At 40.6% G+C, this 19,816-nt stretch overlaps 1 protein-coding gene across 1 annotated transcript in view; it reads right to left on the bottom strand.

Annotated features, from left to right (window-relative positions):
* Positions 1-982: 982 nt before the first annotated feature.
* Positions 983-19,816, bottom strand: part of LOC121389999 (cyclin-dependent kinase 11B-like) — a 44,809-nt gene continuing 25,975 nt past the window's right edge. The window contains exons 8-16 of the mRNA XM_041521692.1: positions 17,984-18,058; positions 17,282-17,652; positions 15,822-15,927; positions 13,514-13,635; positions 12,410-12,517; positions 11,505-11,621; positions 10,555-10,703; positions 8,833-9,025; positions 983-2,750 (exon numbers count right to left, since the gene is read on the bottom strand). Coding sequence (XP_041377626.1) covers positions 2,664-2,750; positions 8,833-9,025; positions 10,555-10,703; positions 11,505-11,621; positions 12,410-12,517; positions 13,514-13,635; positions 15,822-15,927; positions 17,282-17,652; positions 17,984-18,058 — 1,328 coding nt within the window. The 3' untranslated portion in view covers positions 983-2,663. The remainder of the gene's footprint in view (positions 2,751-8,832; positions 9,026-10,554; positions 10,704-11,504; positions 11,622-12,409; positions 12,518-13,513; positions 13,636-15,821; positions 15,928-17,281; positions 17,653-17,983; positions 18,059-19,816) is intronic.

Here is a 19,816-nt window from a genome sequence, read left to right as displayed (position 1 = left end):
ACCTCCACAACCGTTTCATGACAGCTATGTAGCAACCAGTAATGAACTTTTCAAATGTCGGGTGTCCGCGCAAACGATCCGAAATCAGCTGCGAACCGCTCACGGCACCCATATGTTGGACCAATTTTGAACTAATTTCATCAACGTCAACTGTGGGCACAACACCACTTGGTTTGGACTCGGTGGGAATGGAATAGAGTCGTGTTTAGCAATGAATCAAGATTCACACTGCGATTTGCCGATGGCAGGCAGAGAGTTTGGAGACAATGTGGTGAACGTCATACTCAGTCTTGTGTCAGTGAAGTTGACAGATTCAGAGGCGGAAGTCTAATGGTTTGGGGTGCGTTCTGTGGAAATGGCTGTTCTCAACTTCTTGTCATCCGTGGCAACCACAACGCTGCTGCATACCGCAACCAGGTGCTGGCCCAGGAATTTGTGCCCTTCATGGCAGCTCATGGTCCAGGCGTGATCTTTCAGCATGACAATGCCAGACCCAACACGGCCATCTTGACAAAGGATTACCTGAGGAACGTGGGCATCAATGTCATGGATTGGCCTTCAATGTCGCCCGACCTGAATCCCATCGAGCATGTCTGGGATGTGCTGGGAAGACACCTGCAAACTCTCAGGAACCCTCCACAGACTTTGCAAGAACTTGGTGCCTCATTAGTGGAACAATGGCGCTGTATCCCTAATGCAGACTTTCAATGCATCAGCCAGTCAATGAGGAGGCATTGCCTTACAGTTGTGGGTACACATGGAGGGCATGCAAGCTACTGAACCTGTGATTTCATCAGACAACCCTGCTTGTGAATTACCTTTTTGACTGTTTGTGGTTTTGACGAATGCTGTGGGTGCATCGAACAGATTTTTCACTGGACATTTATTCCTATTCTTTCTTTGGAAGTCATACAATAAAAAAAATACCTTATTTAACACATTCTTCTGTCATATTTTCTAATCTAATTAGCCAAGATGAAACGGTTGTGAAGTTTTTAATTCAACTCAGTATATTTCATTATCTAAACTCCACAAATAATTACAGTTAACATTTCCAGCAGAAATCGATTATAATTTCAGAACACCACTAATAGATACGTTGCTGTATTTCCCTACCAAGTCATTAGCACTCTGAGTTGTTGCTGGTACTGGAATGAGAAATATGCAATCAACCATAATTTCATAATCGATCATCACATTCCTAGATCGAAAACTTATCAATTTTCTATCATCAGAACATCACTAACAGATAGTGAGATGTTGCTGTATTTCCCTACCGAGTCATTAACACTCTGCGTTGCTGCTGGTACTGGAATGCGAAATATGCAATCAACAAGTCAGGATCCTGATTTCTCATCGGTGGTTGAAATGCCTGTGGCTTAAACTCTAAACTATCAGTTTTCGACAAATGTTTGAGAAAGTCACTAGCCATAGAGCCCTAGATGTATTATACCATTAAAGCTGATCATTTCCATTAGCCCAGACCACAAATTCACTAGCCGTGGATTTGTCGAACCCTGTGACTGTGACTTGGTTTACAATTAAAGCACTGATCATGTCAGAAATGATTATTTTATGTGAAAAATCATCCAGTTAGCGTGAAATACAAAGTTCAGCTGATTGTTTTTTACACCGAGTTTGAACCATGAATCGTGGTTATATCGTCATTGAGATATGACCTTAAAGTTGATTACACAACCAAGGTCGGTGATTTAAGGATGACTGGGAACTAGAGTAATTAGGCAGGGCTTCTAGATTATGGTAGCCCCACTCCCATGGCTAGTGATATTCAATGTGGGGCTAGTAAATAACTACAATTACAATGCCCGACGGCTAGTGAAAAAGGTCAAATACTGCAGTCTGTTTTGTAAATATATATATATATATCCTGCACCAAGTGTTAGAGCTTTTAAGTTCTATTTCTCTCTTTAGGTGACATATCTGATTAATATTAGTATTTGGTAAAATTGTATTAACTTAAAATTAAAGTAGGACTAGTGAATTTTTAATTGTGGCTAGTAAATTTTTTAAATCACTGATCCCATGGCTAGTGGATTTTATAAACATTTTAGAAGCCCTACAGCCTTAAAGTTGATTACACAACCAAGGCCGGTGATTTAAGGATGATTGGGAACTGGAGTAATTAGCTCAAGATTTTCTGTCCAACTTCTGCACAGCTAATCAAAACTCGAGCGTCAATACCAGGCCATTATGAGATTTCGTAGAAAAAACAATCCTGGTCAAATCAGAACAAGAGTAAAGTTTTCAAGTCAATCAGAGATTGAATAACAATCCTCAGCCAATCAAAACTTCAGTTTTTAAAAAAAACCCCAGCCAATCAGGACTTGAGTGCCAATCCTGGCTAATCAGAATTTGAGTGATGGTGGAAATCCTGGTCAATCACTATTTTAGTGAAAATCCTGGCCAATCAGAAACCGAGTAAATATTCCAGCAAATCAAAACATGATTTTACAAAAAATCCAGCCAATCAGAACTTGACTGCCAATCCTGATAAATCAGAATTTGAGTGATGGTATAAATCCTGGTTGATCACAATTTCCGTGCAAGTCCTGGCCAATCAGAACTTGAGAGTCCTGACCAATCACAAACTGAGTAAAAATTCCATCAAATCAAAACACGACTTTACAAAAAACTCCAGCCAATCAGAACTTGAGTGAGAATCCTGGACCTTGAGCTGAAGCTCCTTTGACAGCGTTGCTCATGTGGAAACCTATCGACTCTTCATCATCCTGAAAAACAAACAAACGAGTATTATTACCCATATAGACTCAAATATCAGGGCTAATATGATTTTAGGTAATTGTAGAGTGTGCAGATTTTTAGGTAATTGCACAGTGTGCAGATTTTTAGGTGAATGCACAGTGTGCAGATTTTTAGGTGATTGCACAGTGTGCAGATTGCTTCTACAGCCACCGGGGGACAGGACGTAGCCCAGTGGTAAAGCACTCGGTTGATGTGCGGTCGGTTTAGGATCAATCTCTGTCGGTGGGCCCATTGGGTTATTTCTCGTTCCAGCCAGTGCACCATGACTGGTATAGGGAAAGGCTGTGGTATGTGCTATCATGTTTTTTGTTAAAAAAAACAGGGACAATATATCCAAATTTCTGGTAAACAGAAATCAGTTAATTAATTTTTAGCTAGTTAACTATGGGATGATGCATATAAAAGATCCCTTGCTACTAATGGAAAAATGTAGCGGGTTTCCTCTCTAAGACTATATGTCAAAATTACCAAATGTTTGACATCCAATAGCCGAGGATAATAAATCAATGTGCTCTAGTGGTGTCGTTAAACAAAACAAACTCTGCAGCCACCAATTGGCTGGCTTAAAAATTATGATGTTTGGTCGGTTGTTCGCTAAGGCTGGATTATCACTTTCATTCATTTAATGTTTTCATTCATAAGTCAAGATTACACACACATTAAGTGATCTATAGAAATGTACAGTTAAAGTTTGACTCATTTGTTTCCTAAACATGCAGTGGAATAATTTCATAAGCAGCAGCACCAACAATATAGAAAAATAATTGTTTGCTAATAAAAATGTACTGTAAATATTTGGCCGTAAAAAGAAAATGTTTCATGACGACACTTACATTACGTCATGTAAGGAGCGTAAGGTTATAGGACTTAATGGCTGATAGACATATTAAAAAACAGTTAAAAGTGACAATGGGTAATAAAGAGAATAACCAACTCGCCTATGAGGATTTACAAATTATCTGTCCCTCGTAAATGAATGTTGTAAAACCCTCGCCAGAGGCTTGGTTTTACTATATTCATGCACTCGAGGCAGATAACTCGTAATTCCTCATAGCTTGTTAGTTATTTTCTAATTATGACATTATGTGTAGCAATATCTTTTTTTGTTAATTTATAAATGTACTACAGTCACAAATTGTATAAAACTACGTAGTGTACTTAGTGAAGTGATTTTATACTTCTTTTTTTTTTCTTTTCTTTGTTACTGTAATATACAGGTACATGTATATTGATAAATTCACACACACAAAAAAAAACATTTCTGGTAATTACAAACTACATACCATTGCCTTTGAGTTGTGGTGCACGGTCTGGAATGAGAAATAGCCCAATGGGCACATCGATGGGGATTGATCCTAGACCGACTAGACATCAGGCGAGCACTCTACCATTGGGCTACGCCCCACCCCTGTTACTTTCCAACAATTACAAATATAACCAGCAAGCCCTCACCAGTAACTTAACATACGCTTTCCCACTGAGCAACATCACAGCCCCATTACTTTCCAACAATTACAAATATAACAAGCAAGCCCTCACCAGTAACTTAACATACGCTTTCCCACTGGCCTACGTCCCGCCCGCCCCTGTTACTTTCCAACAATTACAAATATAACCAGCAAGCCCTCACCAGTAACTTAGCATACGCTTTCCTACTGGGCTACGTCTCATCCCTGTTACTTTCCAACAATTACAAATATAACCAGCAAGCCCTCACCAGTAACTTAGCATACGCTTTCCTACTGGGCTACGTCTCATCCCTGTCACTTTCCAACAATTACAAATATAACCAGCAAGCCCTCACCAGTAACTTAACATACGCTTTCCTACTGGGCTACGTCTCATCCCTGTTACTTTCCAACAATTACAAATATAACCAGCAAGCCCTCACCAGTAACTTAGCATACGCTTTCCTACTGGGCTACGTCTCATCCCTGTCACTTTCCAACAATTACAAATATAACCAGCAAGCCCTCACCAGTAACTTAGCATACGCTTTCCTACTGGGCTACGTCTCATCCCTGTCACTTTCCAACAATTACAAATATAACCAGCAAGCCCTCACCAGTAACTTAGCATACGCTTTCCTACTGGGCTACGTCCCGCCCACCCCTGTCACTTTCCAACAATTACAAATATAACAAGCAAGCCCTCACCAGTAACTTAGCATACGCTTTCCTACTGGGCTACGTCCCGCCCCTGTTACTTTCCAACAATTACAAATATAACCAGCAAGCCCTCACCAGTAACTTAGCATACGCTTTCCTACTGGGCTACGTCTCATCCCTGTCACTTTCCAACAATTACAAATATAACCAGCAAGCTCTCACCAGTAACTTAGCATACGCTTTCCTACTGGGTTACGTCTCATCCCTGTCACTTTCCAACAATTACAAATATAACCAGCAAGCTCTCACCAGTAACTTAGCATACGCTTTCCTACTGGGCTACGTCCCACCCACCCCTGTCACTTTCCAACAATTACAAATATAACCAGCAAGCCCTCACCAGTAACTTAGCATACGCTTTCCTACTGGGCTACGTCTCATCCCTGTCACTTTCCAACAATTACAAATATAACCAGCAAGCCCTCACCAGTAACTTAGCATACGCTTTCCTACTGGGCTACGTCTCATCCCTGTCACTTTCCAACAATTACAAATATAACCAGCAAGCCCTCACCAGTAACTTAACATACGCTTTCCTGCTGGGCTACGTCTCATCCCTGTTACTTTCCAACAATTACAAATATAACCAGCAAGCTCTCACCAGTAACTTAACATATGCTTTCCTACTGGGTTACGTCTCATCCCTGTCACTTTCCAACAATTACAAATATAACCAGCAAGCCCTCACCAGTAACTTAGCATACGCTTTCCCACTGGCCTACGTCCCGCCCGCCCCTGTTACTTTCCAACAATTACAAATATAACCAGCAAGCCCTCACCAGTAACTTAACATACGCTTTCCTGCTGGGCTACGTCTCATCCCTGTTACTTTCCAACAATTACAAATATAACCAGCAAGCCCTCACCAGTAACTTAGCATACGCTTTCCTACTGGGCTACGTCTCATCCCTGTCACTTTCCAACAATTACAAATATAACCAGCAAGCCCTCACCAGTAACTTAGCATACGCTTTCCTACTGGGCTACGTCCCGCCCGCCCCTGTCACTTTCCAACAATTACAAATATAACCAGCAAGCCCTCACCAGTAACTTAGCATACGCTTTCCTACTGGGCTACGTCTCATCCCTGTCACTTTCCAACAATTACAAATATAACCAGCAAGCTCTCACCAGTAACTTAGCATACGCTTTCCTACTGGGCTACGTCTCATCCCTGTCACTTTCCAACAATTACAAATATAACCAGCAAGCCCTCACCAGTAACTTAACATACGCTTTCCTACTGGGCTACGTCCCGCCCGCCCCTGTTACTTTCCAACAATTACAAATATAACCAGCAAGCTCTCACCAGTAACTTAGCATACGCTTTCCTACTGGGCTACGTCTCATCCCTGTTACTTTCCAACAATTACAAATATAACCAGCAAGCCCTCACCAGTAACTTAACATACGCTTTCCTACTGGGCTACGTCTCATCCCTGTCACTTTCCAACAATTACAAATATAACCAGCAAGCCCTCACCAGTAACTTAGCATACGCTTTCCTACTGGGCTACGTCTCATCCCTGTCACTTTCCAACAATTACAAATATAACCAGCAAGCCCTCACCAGTAACTTAACATACGCTTTCCTACTGGGCTACGTCTCATCCCTGTCACTTTCCAACAATTACAAATATAACCAGCAAGCCCTCACCAGTAACTTAACATACGCTTTCCTACTGGGCTACGTCTCATCCCTGTCACTTTCCAACAATTACAAATATAACCAGCAAGCCCTCACCAGTAACTTAACATACGCTTTCCTACTGGGCTACGTCTCATCCCTGTCACTTTCCAACAATTACAAATATAACCAGCAAGCCCTCACCAGTAACTTAACATACGCTTTCCTACTGGGTTACGTCTCATCCCTGTCACTTTCCAACAATTACAAATATAACCAGCAAGCCCTCACCAGTAACTTAGCATACGCTTTCCTACTGGCCTACGTCCCGCCCGCCCCTGTTACTTTCCAACAATTACAAATATAACCAGCAAGCCCTCACCAGTAACTTAACATACGCTTTCCCACTGAGCTACATCACAGCCCTGTTACTTTCCAACAATTACAAATATAACAAGCAAGCCCTCACCAGTAACTTAACATAAGCTTTCCCACTGGCCTACATCCCGCCCGCCCCTGTCACTTTCCAACAATTACAAATATAACCAGCAAGCCCTCACCAGTAACTTAGCATACGCTTTCCTACTGGGCTACGTCTCATTCCTGTCACTTTCCAACAATTACAAATATAACCAGCAAGCTCTCACCAGTAACTTAGCATACGCTTTCCTACTGGGCTACGTCTCATCCCTGTCACTTTCCAACAATTACAAATATAACCAGCAAGCCCTCACCAGTAACTTAGCATACGCTTTCCTACTGGCCTACGTCCCGCCCGCCCCTGTTACTTTCCAACAATTACAAATATAACAAGCAAGCCCTCACCAGTAACTTAGCATACGCTTTCCTACTGGCCTACGTCCCGCCCGCCCCTGTTACTTTCCAACAATTACAAATATAACCAGCAAGCCCTCACCAGTAACTTAACATACGCTTTCCCACTGAGCTACATCACAGCCCTGTTACTTTCCAACAATTACAAATATAACAAGCAAGCCCTCACCAGTAACTTAACATAAGCTTTCCCACTGGCCTACATCCCGCCCGCCCCTGTCACTTTCCAACAATTACAAATATAACCAGCAAGCCCTCACCAGTAACTTAGCATACGCTTTCCTACTGGGCTACGTCTCATTCCTGTCACTTTCCAACAATTACAAATATAACCAGCAAGCTCTCACCAGTAACTTAGCATACGCTTTCCTACTGGGCTACGTCTCATCCCTGTCACTTTCCAACAATTACAAATATAACCAGCAAGCTCTCACCAGTAACTTAGCATACGCTTTCCTACTGGGCTACGTCTCATCCCTGTCACTTTCCAACAATTACAAATATAACCAGCAAGCCCTCACCAGTAACTTAGCATACGCTTTCCTACTGGCCTACGTCCCGCCCGCCCCTGTTACTTTCCAACAATTACAAATATAACAAGCAAGCCCTCACCAGTAACTTAGCATACGCTTTCCTACTGGCCTACGTCCCGCCCGCCCCTGTTACTTTCCAACAATTACAAATATAACCAGCAAGCCCTCACCAGTAACTTAGCATACGCTTTCCTACTGGGTTACGTCTCATCCCTGTCACTTTCCAACAATTACAAATATAACCAGCAAGCCCTCACCAGTAACTTAGCATACGCTTTCCTACTGGGCTACGTCTCATTCCTGTCACTTTCCAACAATTACAAATATAACCAGCAAGCTCTCACCAGTAACTTAGCATACGCTTTCCTACTGGGCTACGTCTCATCCCTGTCACTTTCCAACAATTACAAATATAACCAGCAAGCTCTCACCAGTAACTTAGCATACGCTTTCCTACTGGGCTACGTCCCACCCACCCCTGTCACTTTCCAACAATTACAAATATAACAAGCAAGCCCTCACCAGTAACTTAGCATACGCTTTCCTACTGGGCTACGTCCCACCCACCCCTGTCACTTTCCAACAATTACAAATATAACCAGCAAGCCCTCACCAGTAACTTAGCATACGCTTTCCTACTGGGCTACGTCCCACCCACCCCTGTCACTTTCCAACAATTACAAATATAACAAGCAAGCCCTCACCAGTAACTTAGCATACGCTTTCCTACTGGCCTACGTCCCGCCCGCCCCTGTTACTTTCCAACAATTACAAATATAACCAGCAAGCCCTCACCAGTAACTTAGCATATGCTTTCCCACTGGCCTACGTCCCACCCACCCCTGTCACTTTCCAACAATTACAAATATAACCAGCAAGCCCTCACCAGTAACTTAGCATACGCTTTTCCACCCGACGGAGGTTTTGGTGAACTTTGATGTTTGCGGGGCTGTTGTTCGCTCTTGGCCGGCCAGGTTGGAAACATGGACGGGTCCACGGGAAGTGGAGCCTCCCTGAAGTACTCGTGTTTCAGTGCATCCTCCGCTGTGATTCGTCGCTCAGGACAATACGTTAAAAATCTGGGGAAAACAAAAAGTTCTAGATCAGTGAAACTTGGTTTATAGTTGCATGTGACAAAGATTAAAAAAATAAAAATGAAATTAGAATTTTAACTGAATTTTGTTAAACAGAATTTCTTTTTTTAATTTAATGAATTGTTTTAGGGTGGGGGTTTTTAACATGTATTGAGATGAACATCGTATGGATGCAACTATTAGAAAGAAAGAAAAAAGTGTTTTATTTAACGACGCACTCAACACATTTTATTTACGGTTATATGGCGTCAGACATATGGTTAAGGAACACACAGATTTTTTTAGAGGAAACCCGCTGTCGCCACATAGGCTACTCTTTTTACGACAGGCAACAAGGGATCTTTTATTTGCCCATCCCACAGGCAGGATAGCACAAACCATGGCCTTTGTTGAACCAGTTATGGATCACTGGTCGGTGCAAGTGGTTTACACCTACCCATTGAGCCTTGCGGAGCACTCACTCAGGGTTTGGAGTCTGTATATGGATTAAAAATCCCATGCCTCGACTGGGATCCGAACCCAGTACCTACCAGCCTGTAGACCGATGGCCTGCCACAATGCCACCGAGGCCGGTGCAACTATTAGTGACACTGAATATCTTTATGGTAAGCAAGAGATTTAATTTCTCAAAATTACAGTTTCTGAGATATAGAGGTAAACATTTATCATTGAGCAAAAAGCAAATACCTTTTAATAAAAATAAAAAAAATAATTAATTTTTTAACTGATTTGTTTAGAAGGTCGAATCATGTGTTGGTGAGGTAGGAACTGAAGCGATTGCATGTGTTGTAAGATAAAACTTACTTGTTTAGAAGGTCGAATCCCGTGTCTGTGAGATAGGAACCAAAGCGACTGCATAATGTGTTGTTAGATAAAACTTACTTGTTTAGAAGGTCGAATCCCGATATCGTGATGTAAGAACCGAAGCGATTGTGTAATGTGTTGTAAGATAAAACTTACGTGTTTAGAAGGTTGAATCCCGTGTCTGTGAGATAGGAACCGAAGCTATTGTGTAACGTGTTGTAAGATAAAACTTACTTGTTTAGAAGGTCAAATCCCGATATCATGATGTAAGAACCGAAACGATCGCGTAACGTGTTGTAAGATAAAACTTACTTATTTAGAAGGTCGAATCCCGTGTCTGTGAGATATAGAAACCGAAGCAATTGTGTAACGTGTTGTAAGATAAAACTTACTTGTTTAGAAGGTCAAATCCCGATATCATGATGTAAGAACCGAAACGATCATGTAACGTGTTGTAAGATAAAACTTACTTATTTAGAAGGTCGAATCCCGTGTCAGTGAGATATAGGAACCGAAGCGATTGCGTAACATGTTGTAAGATAAAACTTACTTGTTTAGAAGGTCGAATCCCGTGTCGGTGAGATATAGGAACCGAAGTGATCGCCTAACATGTTGTAAGATAACACTTACTTATTTAGAAGGTCGAATCCCATGTCAGTGAGATATAGGAACCGAAGCGATTGCGTAACATGTTGTAAGATAAAACTTACTTGTTTAGAAGGTCGAATCCCGTGTCGGTGAGATAGGAACCGAAGTGATTGCGTAGCGTGTTGTACGAGTAATCTGTGAACGTGCACTTCTTCATAACGGGCAGGTCCTCGACTCCAGGCCAGATCTTCTTGTTTGGGGTGCCGAGATCCTGCAGACGAGAGCAAGCATGCAATCATGTTATTTGTAAAAAAACAAAAACAAGGGACAATATATCCAAATGTCTTGTAAACAAAAATCAATCAGTTAATTACTTTTCAGCTAAGTAACTGTGGGATGGTGTATATAAAAGAACCTATTCTACTAATGAAAAAAGGTAGCGGGTTTTCTTTTTAAGACTATATGTCAAAATTACCAAATGTTTGACATCCAAAAGGCAATGGTTAATAAATCAATGTGCTCTAGCGGTGTCGTTAAACAAAACAAACTAACTGTTTGGTTAATATTAAGTTAGCTGACCCTAAAGCTTGGCACACACCTACCGATTAATGCAGACTCGACAGTCGCATCAGTGTTAATCGATAGCCAGGCCTTCTAGATTATGGTAGCCCCACTCCCATGGCTAGTGATATTCAGTGTTGGGCTAGTAAATAACTACTAACTAGCCCGACGGCTAGTGGAAAAAACCCTTGTCAAATGCTGCATTTACATATTTTGTAAATTTAAGTTTTTGACAAAAACTGACCATAGAACGAAACTTTTAACACAAAAGTTGACGCCATTGCCGCTGTCACAAATGTAATACCTCTATCTCACAATTTTACACAAAAAAACATAAAAATAATTCTTACCCTTTGAGATATGAACATCATTTTATGTATTTATTAAAAAAAAAATTGTGAAAAGATATAAGCAAAAGATATACCCGACACAGTTTTTGTTAAAAATTAATCGAGGAGTTTGAAAATTAAGTCAGTCTACTTCTAAAACCTCATCACAAAAGTTGACCTACCTTAAATATTCTGTTGAGCTGATCGATTTCCGACTTGCCAGGCCACAGAGCCTTCATGGTGAGGAACTCGGCAAATATACACCCGACAGACCACATGTCGACTGGACACGAATATTGCTAAAAACAAAAATGAGAAAGAATTTTATTGACACCTTTTAAACTATAGTTACCTGCTGTCTAAGAAATGGCTATTTGTGCATTGGGGTTTGGGGGGGGGGGGGGGGGGGGGGAAGAAAGATGGAGACAGCAAGAGATAAAGAGAAAGAAAGAGAAAACAAGAGAACTAGAGAAAGAGAGCAAGAGACGGAGAGACCTCAACAGAATGAGTGCGTGAAAACGAAGGAGAGTGAGAACGAGAGCAAGAACAAGACAGACAGACAGACAGACAGACAGACAGACAGACAGACAGACAGACAGACAGACAGACAGACAGACAGACAGACAGACAGAGAGAGAGAGAGAGAGAGAGAGAGAGAGAGGCCCCGACAGAATGGGAGTGAGAGAATGAATGGGAGTGAGTGAACGAGAATAAGAACAAGAGAGACAGCAAGAAAGAGAGCTACAGAAAGAAGAAAAAAAAGATACCAAGAGAGAGATGAGAGAGGAGGAAAAGAGAAAGAGATGGAGAAAGGAAAATTTAACGGTTTTACGGCTGATGAAAAAAGATACTTACCCTAGTCCATGCAAGTGGCAACAAAATTTGAAATATTTTCATTGGATTTCAATAATTTTAATAGTGTGCAGACAATGATTAAAATCTGGATTGCAATACGTGTATTTCACTGGGAAGCACATCCAACCACTGATTCTGGAAGACGTAGCATTCGGCAACATTTGCTAACAAGAGCATGCATAGTAATTTAAAATACTTGCTATAAATACCAATAAGATAAGAAATCTCGTACCTTCACCCCTAGAAGTAGTTCTGGCGCTCTGTACCACAAGGTGACCACCACTGGAGTGTAATTTTTCAGCGGGGAACCGTATTCCCGAGCCAGACCAAAGTCGCCAACCTGCAAAGTAGATCAGTCGAACTGTCAAATACATTACCTGCTGAAGGGAAAGCAATGTTTGTTTAACGACACCTCAGCACATTTTTATACTGTGGTTCTTTGATGTCTAACGTATGGATATGTTAACACAAAGTCGAGATCAAGAGATAGTTTGTTTTATTTTTAATGACCCAGTAGAGAGAACTGATTAATGAATCACTGGATGTCAACAAATCACAGCAAGGGATCTTTTATATGCACTTTTGCATAGAGGACAGCACATACCACAGCCTTTGCTATACCAGTTGTGGGCTACTGGTTGGGAAGGAAAATGAATGGGTCAACCTGATTTGATCCAGTGACCAAAGCATCTCAGCCAAGTGCTCTACCAATTTAGCTAGATTCCGTCACTGAGACAGACAGACGGACAGGAGATTTGTTGCTGCAACATAGCCTACTCCTGTCAATAAAGCAGCAAGGAATTTTTCACAGGGCTCTTTCCTGTATGGGGCAGGATGTAGCCTAGTGGTAAAGTGCACACCTGATGTGAAGTCGATTTACGATCGATCCCCATCGGTGGGCCCATTGGGCTATTTCTCGTTCCAGCCAGTGCACCACAACTGGTATATCAAAAGGCTGTGGTATGTGCTATCCTGTCTGTGGGATGGGGCATATAAAAGACCCCTTGCTACTAATGGAAAAAAATGTAGCAGGTATCCTTTCTATGACTGTGTCAAAATGGCCATATGTTTGACATCCAATAGCCGATGATTAGTAAATCAATGTGTTCTAGTGGTGTCTTTAAACATGAGAAATAGCCCAATGGGTCCACTGACAGGGATCGATCCCAGATTAACTGTGCATCAGGTGAGTGCTTTACCATTGGGCTACGTTGTGACAATATTTGGCACGTGGGATAAAACCCTGACAAATCCACTAACAGCAATCGATCCAGAAACCCATCCACACGTCAAGCAAGTGCTCTACTACCCACTGATCTACCTCTGTCCCACCTACCTTAAGAATACCGCGGTGACTCAGTAACAAGTTGGATGTCTTCAGATCACGGTGGAGAATCCAGTTGTCATGGAGATGAATAACCGCTCTCAGCAGCTGCTGTACTAACGTCTTCACCTCACCTAGAAACACAAGTTAAAATCGTATTGAGAATTAAAATACACTCGTAGCTACATAAAAACTGCTGGTCTAACATCATCCCTAAGACCCACTGTGCCTCAAGTGAGCATTCTAACATAGTTTCGTTTACTGATAGTACTAGAGCACATTGATTTATTAATCATTGCCTATTGGATGTGAAACATTTGGTAATTTTGGCATATGGTCTATTTGTAGCAAGAGATCTTTTATATGCACCATCTCATAGACAGGATCATACAATGGCTTTTGATATACCAGTTGTGGTGCAATGGCTGGAGTGAGAATCCACCGACGGGGATTGATCCTAGACCAACCATGCATCAAGCGAGTGCTTTAACACTGGGCTACATCCTACCCCCTCATTCTACCACAGAACTGCATCTAGTTGCCATGGAAATGAATCATAGCAGCTGTAATGCCTTTACCTCAGTTAGAAACACAAGGTAAAATCTTATTTAGAAACAAAATAACATGGCTACAAAAAGATGGGAGGCTAACTTGCCCGAGATCGATCCTATGACCCACAGCTCGTCATGCAAGCACTGTATCACAGAGCTGCATTACATGTTTATGGATATTGAATCACAGCTCTAACAAATGCATTAATACCTTTATCTTACCCAGAAACAAAGGTTAAAATCTTATTTAGAAAAAATTAACATAGATATACAAAGTAAAGGGACTAAGCTTTTCTCCCTAGCTGCTGAAAAATCTGCATTTTTGGTGACAAAAAAACCTTGATCAGAGCATACTGGTTGATAAACAGGTATTACATGTCTAGAATCTCAGACAGTCAAACTCTTACACACCCGTTGGAGAAAACAGTATGCGAGATATTTGTCATTACATATATACGTGAGGTATCTATTTAAAGACATCTGACTGACTACTCCAAAGTGATGCCCCAAAATGCCAAAGCCATACCATCCCATCTAATGAAACTAACATGAGCAAAATTGATTGCTCTGTGATCTATAAATTAACCTAAAACCAAACTGAATTCTATTATGTACGAGTTAACTGCAAACACATGTATGCACTGTGATAAATATGTTTAAATTTCTTATAACCTTGTTTTTTAAGAAACCGACAGCACTTATCTCACATGTTATTGTTAACCCTTTGAAGGGGAGATATATTTTAAGCCACACTTCCCTGGAAAATTAATTTGACAAAAAAACTGAAAATAAAATAACTTTAATTCATAAAATAACTTTAATTCATAAAATAACTAAAGTAATAACAGTTACTGTAAAGTAGTAAAAATAGACATATTATTTAACAATGTAGAATTTAAAAACATGTGGAGAGGCATTTACATAGGCCTACAGCCTGTTTGCCGATCCATTTCATTTATTTTAAATGAATAAATATTGTTTAAAAAAAACAAAAACAAAAAAACAAACATTTATGTACAGTTTATACCAAATGCTTTGTAAAAACAATAGCCAACAAATCCAATGCATATTTCATGAATGCCGCCAGTTTGTTTACTTCATTACCTAGTAACATTAACTGGGTGTCATAAAGAAAACAAATTATCGCAGTAAGAGTTACCTTTCTTATTAATAGAATTATATTTCTGGTTAAATTAATCACTGATAAAAACGCACTTGCATGCAATGCAGTCTGAAAACATGTATGATTCACAGCACTGCTAAAACGACACAGATGTCGATTTGCCCGTAAAGCTGTAAGCGACATAAATGTCGTTCTCCACGTCAAAGGGTTAAAAATGTATCCAACTTACTGACTACTCACTTGCACTCATTAGATTTCAAGTTTTCAAACAATTTTTTGTAAGGTAACTGGTATTTAATGGTCTAATATTCTCTAGGGCGGGACATAGCCCAGTGGTAAAGCGTTCGCTTGATGCGTGGTCTGTCTAGGATCGATCCCCATTGGTGGACCTATTGGGCTATTTCTTGCTCTAGCCAGTGTACCACGACTGGTATATCAAAGGCTGTGGTATGTGCTATCCTGTCTGTGGGATGGTGCATATAAAAGATCCCTTGCTACTAATGGAAAAATGTAGCGGGTTTCATCTCTATGACTGTGTCAAAATGACCATAAGTTTGACATCCAATAGCCGATGATCAATAAATCAATGTGCTCTAGTGGTGTCGTTAAACAAAACAAACTTCTTCTAATATTCTCTACGACCTACCTGCAAGAAATGGACTTTTCATGGACTCCATCAGTCGCTTGAGATCGTGTTCAACGTAGTCCATGACCAGGTAGATCTTGTCCATGTTACTGCCTATCACGATCTCCTGCAGAAAACAAACTCACGTCAGGTACAGGCAAGAGTGAAGAAAGTCAAGCAGGGCTTGAACTCAGCAAATTACACCAAAGGTAACTACAGGAGACAAGATTTTAACTCTTTTTTTTTCTTTTTTCTGCTGGATAACAATTGTTAATGCAGAGCTCGAACTTAACGACAGCACCGACGCAATTGTCATTGCTGATATAAATTGCAATAGGTCAGGGACATCACCAACAGTACAAAAGTGCCATCAGTAAAGCTCCTTAATGATGGCAAAATGTTTACGTCTGATGTACGTTATCTGCCAGTATATAACATTAGTAAATTTAAAATATGTCTTCATACAGCAAAATAATCTTTCAGTCATCTGTTTCCTTCAAAAGTCTCTCTTTTTTTTTAAATTGCCATGGGCAGGCTTTCAATTGCTGTCGAGGGGCTGTTTCACACTTATGCGCACAGTGACAATGTTAGGGTGCTGCGACTTCAACGAGTTTATATCTCTCACGGCAGGGAAAGGGTTAGAACACTTACGCGCACAGTGACAATGTTAGGGTGTTGCAACTTCAACAATGTGTTTATCTCTCTTAGGACAGGGATAGGGTTAAAACACTTATGCGCACAGTGACAATGTTAGAGTGTTGCGACTTCAACAATGTGTTTATCTCTCTTAGGACAGGGATAGGGTTAAAACACCTACGTGCACAGATACAATGTTAGGGTGTTGCGACTTCAACAATGTGTTTATCTCTCTTAGGACAGGGATAGGGTTAGAACACTTATGCGCACAGTTACAATGTTAGGGTGTTGCGACTTCAACAAGGTGTTTATCTCTCTTAGGACAGGGATAGGGTTAAAACACCTACGCGCACATTGACAATGTTAGGGTGTTGCAACTTCAACAATGTGTTTATCTATCTTAGGACAGGGATAGGGTTAAAACACCTACGTGCACAGATACAATGTTAGGGTGTTGCGACTTCAACAATGTGTTTATCTCTCTTAGGACAGGGATAGGGTTAGAACACTTATGCGCACAGTTACAATGTTAGGGAGTTGCGACTTCAACAATGTGTTTATCTCTCTTAGGACAGGGATAGGGTTAGAACACTTACGCGCACAGTTACAATGTTAGGGCTTTGCTACTTCAACAATGTGTTTATCTCTCTTAGGACAGGGATAGGGTTAAAACACCTACACACATAGTTACAATGTTAGGGTGTTGCGGCTTCAACAACGAGTTTATATCTATCAAGGCAGGGAAAGGGTTAAAACACTTACACGCACAGTTACAATGTTAGGGTGCTGCGACTTCAACAAGGTGTTTATCTGTCTTAGGACAGGGATTGGGTTAAAACACTTACGCGCACAGTTACAATGTTAGGGTGTTGCGACTTCAACAATGTGTTTATCTCTCTCAAGGCAGTTATGGGGAATCCTTCCTTTTCCTTTTCCATCTTCAACCTCTTCAGCGCGACAATTTCATTCGTCTTCTTGTCACGAGCGCGGTACACAACACCGTACGTCCCTTCTTCAATTCGGTTAAGGCAGTGGAATTCCTCCACATTCCGACAGCCCTGTATGGCAGGGAAGTACAGGGGGAGGTGCGATACCTCATCGACGGGGGATGGTGACGGGGAGGCTTGAACATATTCCATGCTGTCCCTTTCATTTGTTACAGGAGATTCTGTTTCGCTTTCTTCCTCAGAATGATCAAATTTTGACTTCACTTTCTCTGTAAATAGTTTTAAAAAATTATTATAATACAAAAAAATGCACTTAACTTTTTCTGCAAAAGTTATAATAACAACACTTCTACTCGAATGATGAAATTTTGACTTGAGTTTCTTCTAAAAGTCTTAAATGTTTCTTTTAGGGCATAATAAAATAAATGATAAATTTTCATCCCATTATTTTATTAATGGACATAGGCATGGGGTGAAATTTCATTTTATATTTTTAGGACTTTACTGCCGGTGGGCCCGGCTTGAAAATCTATAATTTATTTTCTTATGGCCTAACAAGAATTGTCTATGAACGTATCAGTGGATGTGTCTCCTACTCACCGTGTTTCACAATAGGTCCGGCTCCGGCCCCAGGTTCCGAGTTCTGTGCACTGCTGTCACTCTCAGTGGATGAGTCTTCAATGAAAGAAGAAAGAAATATGGCGTTGGACATATGGTAAAGGACCACATAGATATTGAGAGAGGAAACCCGCTGCCGCCACTTCATGTGCTACTCTTTTCGATTAACAGCAAGGGATCTTTTATATGCACCATCCCACAGACAGGATAACACATACTATGGCCTTTGATATACCAGTCGTGGTGCACTGGCTAGAGCGAGAAATAGCCCAATGGGTCCACCAACAGGGATCAGTCCCAGACCAACCGCGCATCAAGTGAGCGCTTTACCACTGGGCTACATCCCGCCTTAAGTCTTCAGTGAAAGACAAAGACAGTCAGGGTTAGGACTTGTGTCTTATCAAACACAGGGTGCATACCATTAAAACAAATCCCACAAGCAGTAATAGTAAGTAATATAAGTGGCTAAAGCTAACTCTGCCACTCGCCAAATTCGCCAATAGCAAATTTTAAACACAAATGGCAAACTTTATTTTAATTTCACAAAATAATTGTATATAATGATTGATATTTTGTTGGAAATAATGCCAGCAGGCCTTGACCGTAACTTTTTTCAGTGGTAACCAACCAAGCTATCAGGTTATGAAATTTGGTAGCCCCCCAGTAAAAATTGGTAGCCCCATAATTTTAATACATTAAAAAAAAAAACGAGAAAATATTAAAATCATTTATTTTTATTTACACAAGTTTTAGGGGTTTTTTAAATCATGAGAAATATACCGTGAAATATACATTTGTATACATTGATTGCAGAGTAACTGGACGTGTAAAACAAATATATAGTAGCCTGGTGGACTACCATGTTTAGGCATCTGGTAGCCCAAGCAAACATTTGGTAGCCAAAACACCCTAGGCTACCGCTAAGGTCGAGCCCTGAATGGTATTTTTCTGCAATTTTTTAACTTTAAATAGATAACTTGGCAAAATTCTTCATTGTTCACTCAGAGCTAGCCCTGAAAATGCAATGTTTCAGTCAACATATACACTATGGATATAAATAATAATATCACTCATCCTTAAAATTAAAAAATTTTTTTTTTTAAATATTAACTATAAGGTATCTGTTTTAAAACTATTTTACAGTTTACTTTTTACTTCCAATGAGTTAAAAGCGTTATTATTACTTTTGCTCTCATGTAGGGACAATAGTAGTTGGTACACTGGTACTAGTTCAAATTAAACTGCAGGAATTTTACTGGCCAGATGAAACAATACTTTACGACAAGACCTGCCATGTGTCTCATCAATGGCACATGTTGCCTTATTGAATGCACCATTTAAAATTAGTTACTCAGCTAACCAGTACCTCCATAAAAATTAATGCCTATTTCGAAAGAAACAAAAGAAATGTTTTATTTAACAATACATGGCATCGAACATATGGTTAAGGACCATAGAGAAAAACACTGGCTGGAATGAAAAATGGAGAAAACTTGAGGTGTTTTCTCTTTTATAGATACATCACCTGTCCTCATAACTAGTGCATATTCCCTACGATTAGTAGACTGGTTCGAACATCCCAACAGCCAATGGGATGGCTTAAATTCTTCCACTGTGTACCCTTCCTGTTCCGGTCACATCACTACAACTTCCTTCTTTTCCCTGAGCGAATTGCATGGAGAACTGGAAGAGGGGAGGAAGGGTGGGAATCATCCCATGAGGACAGGTGATGTATCTATAAAAGAGAAAACACCTCAAGTTTTCTCCATTTCTTTTCAACATCACCTGTCCTCACAACAGATGGTGGCGGGTTCC

Source organism: Gigantopelta aegis, chromosome 15 (assembly GCF_016097555.1).
Source record: "Gigantopelta aegis isolate Gae_Host chromosome 15, Gae_host_genome, whole genome shotgun sequence".
NCBI lineage: Eukaryota > Metazoa > Mollusca > Gastropoda > Neomphalida > Peltospiridae > Gigantopelta > Gigantopelta aegis.
This window is presented reverse-complemented; position numbering and strand designations above follow the sequence as displayed.